Source organism: Limulus polyphemus, unplaced genomic scaffold (assembly GCF_000517525.1).
Source record: "Limulus polyphemus unplaced genomic scaffold, Limulus_polyphemus-2.1.2 Scaffold8491, whole genome shotgun sequence".
NCBI classification, from domain to species: Eukaryota; Metazoa; Arthropoda; class Merostomata; order Xiphosura; family Limulidae; genus Limulus; species Limulus polyphemus.
This window is the reverse complement of record NW_013674101.1, coordinates 26549-29378: the sequence shown is the minus strand read 5'-3', so window position 1 is coordinate 29378 and position 2830 is coordinate 26549. Positions and strand designations below refer to the sequence as shown.

General features: G+C 37.5%; 1 protein-coding gene across 1 annotated transcript; it reads left to right on the top strand.

Annotated features, from left to right (window-relative positions):
• Positions 1–4: 4 nt before the first annotated feature.
• On the top strand, positions 5–1935 carry LOC111083184 (flocculation protein FLO11-like; the record flags this gene model as incomplete). The annotated part of the gene is made up of 1 exon (XM_022379500.1): positions 5–1935. A coding segment is annotated over one exon (1014 nt), but the record flags the coding sequence as incomplete, so codon positions are not given.
• Between the last annotated feature and the right edge of the window lie 895 nt (positions 1936–2830).

The window sequence follows — 2830 nt, the reverse complement described above, 5'->3', positions numbered from 1 at the left end:
AGGGTCTCCCACGTCTACTAACACAGTTTCAGAACTTGTAACAACTAAATCTACAGAATCCGAGAAAGGAATAGTTACAACAGGGTCTCCCACGTCTACTAACACAGTTTCAGAACTTGTAACAACTAAATCTACAGAATCCGAGAAAGGAATAGTTACAACAGAGTCTCCCACGTCTACTAACACAGTTTCAGAACTTGTAACAACTAAATCTACAGAATCCGAGAAAGGAATAGTTTCAACAGAGTCTCCTACGTCTACTAACACAGTTTCAGAACCTGTAACGTCTAAATCTACAGAATCCGAGAAAGGAATAGTTACAACAGGGTCTCCTACGTCTACTAACACAGTTTCAGAACTTGTAACAACTAAATCTACAGAATCCGAGAAAGGAATAGTTTCAACAGGGTCTTCCACATCTACTAACACAGTTTCAGAACTTGTAACAACTAAATCTACGAAATCAGAGAAAGGAACAACTTCCACAAAACATAATTTTTTAACTTCCAGAAACTCTGGAATTTCCACAACAGATGAGGATGGAACTATTTCAACAGAATCGTCCACTATAACATTAACAAGCACAGGTTCAGAATCATTAACATCTAAATCCACAAAACCCGAGAAAGAGACGAATCAACCAGAATCTTCTACTGTATCAACAAGAAACGCCAGTTCAAATCTATTAACGCCAAAACCAACTACACCAGAAGAGGGAACATCGACATTTTCAAGTGTTACATCAACAATCAATAGTTCAGAGTTGTTAACCCTAGAGTCCACAAAAGAAGAAGAAACAGTAACTTTTACCACTGCGAATGTTAATAGTACTACTACTTCCTCATCCATCTATCCACAAGAAGATCAATTTTCCTCCTCCTGGCTACATGTGTTAATATCGTGTTTCTCGACCATTTTGTTTTGCACTGTATTTTTCTTAATTTGCAACTCTTTAAACAAAAGACGACGACACAGAAAAGTACGGGAAAGAGATGTAGACATTGCTTTTGTTTTTTGAGCTTAAATTATTTAACGTAGCATGAAAACAATCCGGAAATGCTATTTGTACGTAGTTATTGATACGAGTGTTACTATACGTCAACTTCCTGTTGTGTAGGGCACGTGTGTATCCTTCTTCTTCAAATATCAGCATCTAGAATTTTTATTTGTTTAAGCGCAAAGCTAAAAAATGGGCTTTCTGTGCTCTGCCCACCACAAGTTTCGAACCCGAATTTTTAACGTTATGAGCCCTCCAGCTTACCACTGAACCACCGGGGGAAGGGAAATATCTAGAAACATTTTCTTTTGCCGTAAGGCCTGGCTTGTGCTGGTAGTTAGGACTCACAATCCGCAGGTCACGGGATCTAAACCTGTCACCGAACACGATTGCCCATTCAGTCGTGAGGTAAAAAGTAGCCGAAGAGTTAGCATAGGTAGTTCTCTTGCTAAATTCAACTAACAAACTTACGACATGTAGGTCTCGGAAGTGGTTTCATTTAGGTTATTTACAGATATCCTTTTGTAGTTTAATTTAAAATAAAGTTATTATATAATCTTGATATATATATATATATATTCTGTCTTAAATCCTATTGTAAGCCACATGTTTTAACATCAAGATTTAATTAGTAAACCCTTTCCATTTCTATAATAAACATGGACGTTGTAAAGATTACTATTAGTTTCGTCGTGTTCGGTATCGTGTCCTCCTTCAGTAGCCCATCGGGATTATAACGTTAAACTTCGGGTTTCGATCTCCCCACCGCCATGGGCACATTGCAAATACCCCATCACGTTAACATCATGTTAAACAAATCCGCTTGTTCAGTATTTATCCATTAATAAGAAACGTACGTTATAATGGAAACCCATTATTTTGTAAATGATTGAGTAAATAATGTTTGAATTGTTCGTATAAAGTTGTAATTTGAAATAATAAAAATAATAATTGTTATTAAATAATATTTTCCTTTAAATACTAAAATCGCTGGATAAACGTTTACGAATTTTAAGGCTATTACCTGGTTGACCAATTAAATACCTACTTACTCTGAAACCATTATGTTGACCAATTAAATACCTACTTACTCTGAAACCATTATGTTTACCAAGAACGTTTATATATAAACATGAAACCGGTAAAATATAGACAATCATTGGCAGCTCATTACGTTTTTATATGCCCCTCATGGCCAGGTGGTTAGCGAGCTCGACTCGCAATCTGAGGGTCGCGGGTTCGAATCCCTGTCCCACCAAACATGCTCGCCCTTTCAGCCGTGGGTGCGTTATAATGTGACGGTCAATCCCACTATTCGTTGGTAAAAGAGTAGCCCAAGAGTTGGCGGTGAGTGGTGATGACTAGCTGCCTTCCCTCTAGTCTTACACTGCTAAATTAGGGACGGCTAGCGCAGATATCCCTCTTGTAGCTTTGTGCGAAATCCATAACAAACAAACGTTTTTATATTTTATTTTAGATAAACGTAAAACAAAGGAAACAAACACAATCAGTGAAAAGTTATAAACAAATAAAAACGTTGCATTGTGGTGTAGGACACGTATGTATCGTACCACCTCAAATATAACTATCTACAATCCTTATTTTTCTAAGCGGAAAGCTACAAAATAGGCTTTCTGCGCTCTGCCAACTGCAAGTATCAAAACCCAATTTTATTTCGTAAGCCTCTATTATGTTGTGTCCTCCCCCCCCCCTCCATCTCTATCATGGCTCGTCGGTATGTCTGTAGGCTTACACAGTTAAAAATCTGATTTTGTTACACATGGTGGAAAGAATATACACAACCTTCATTGTGTAGCTTTGCGCTTAACAACC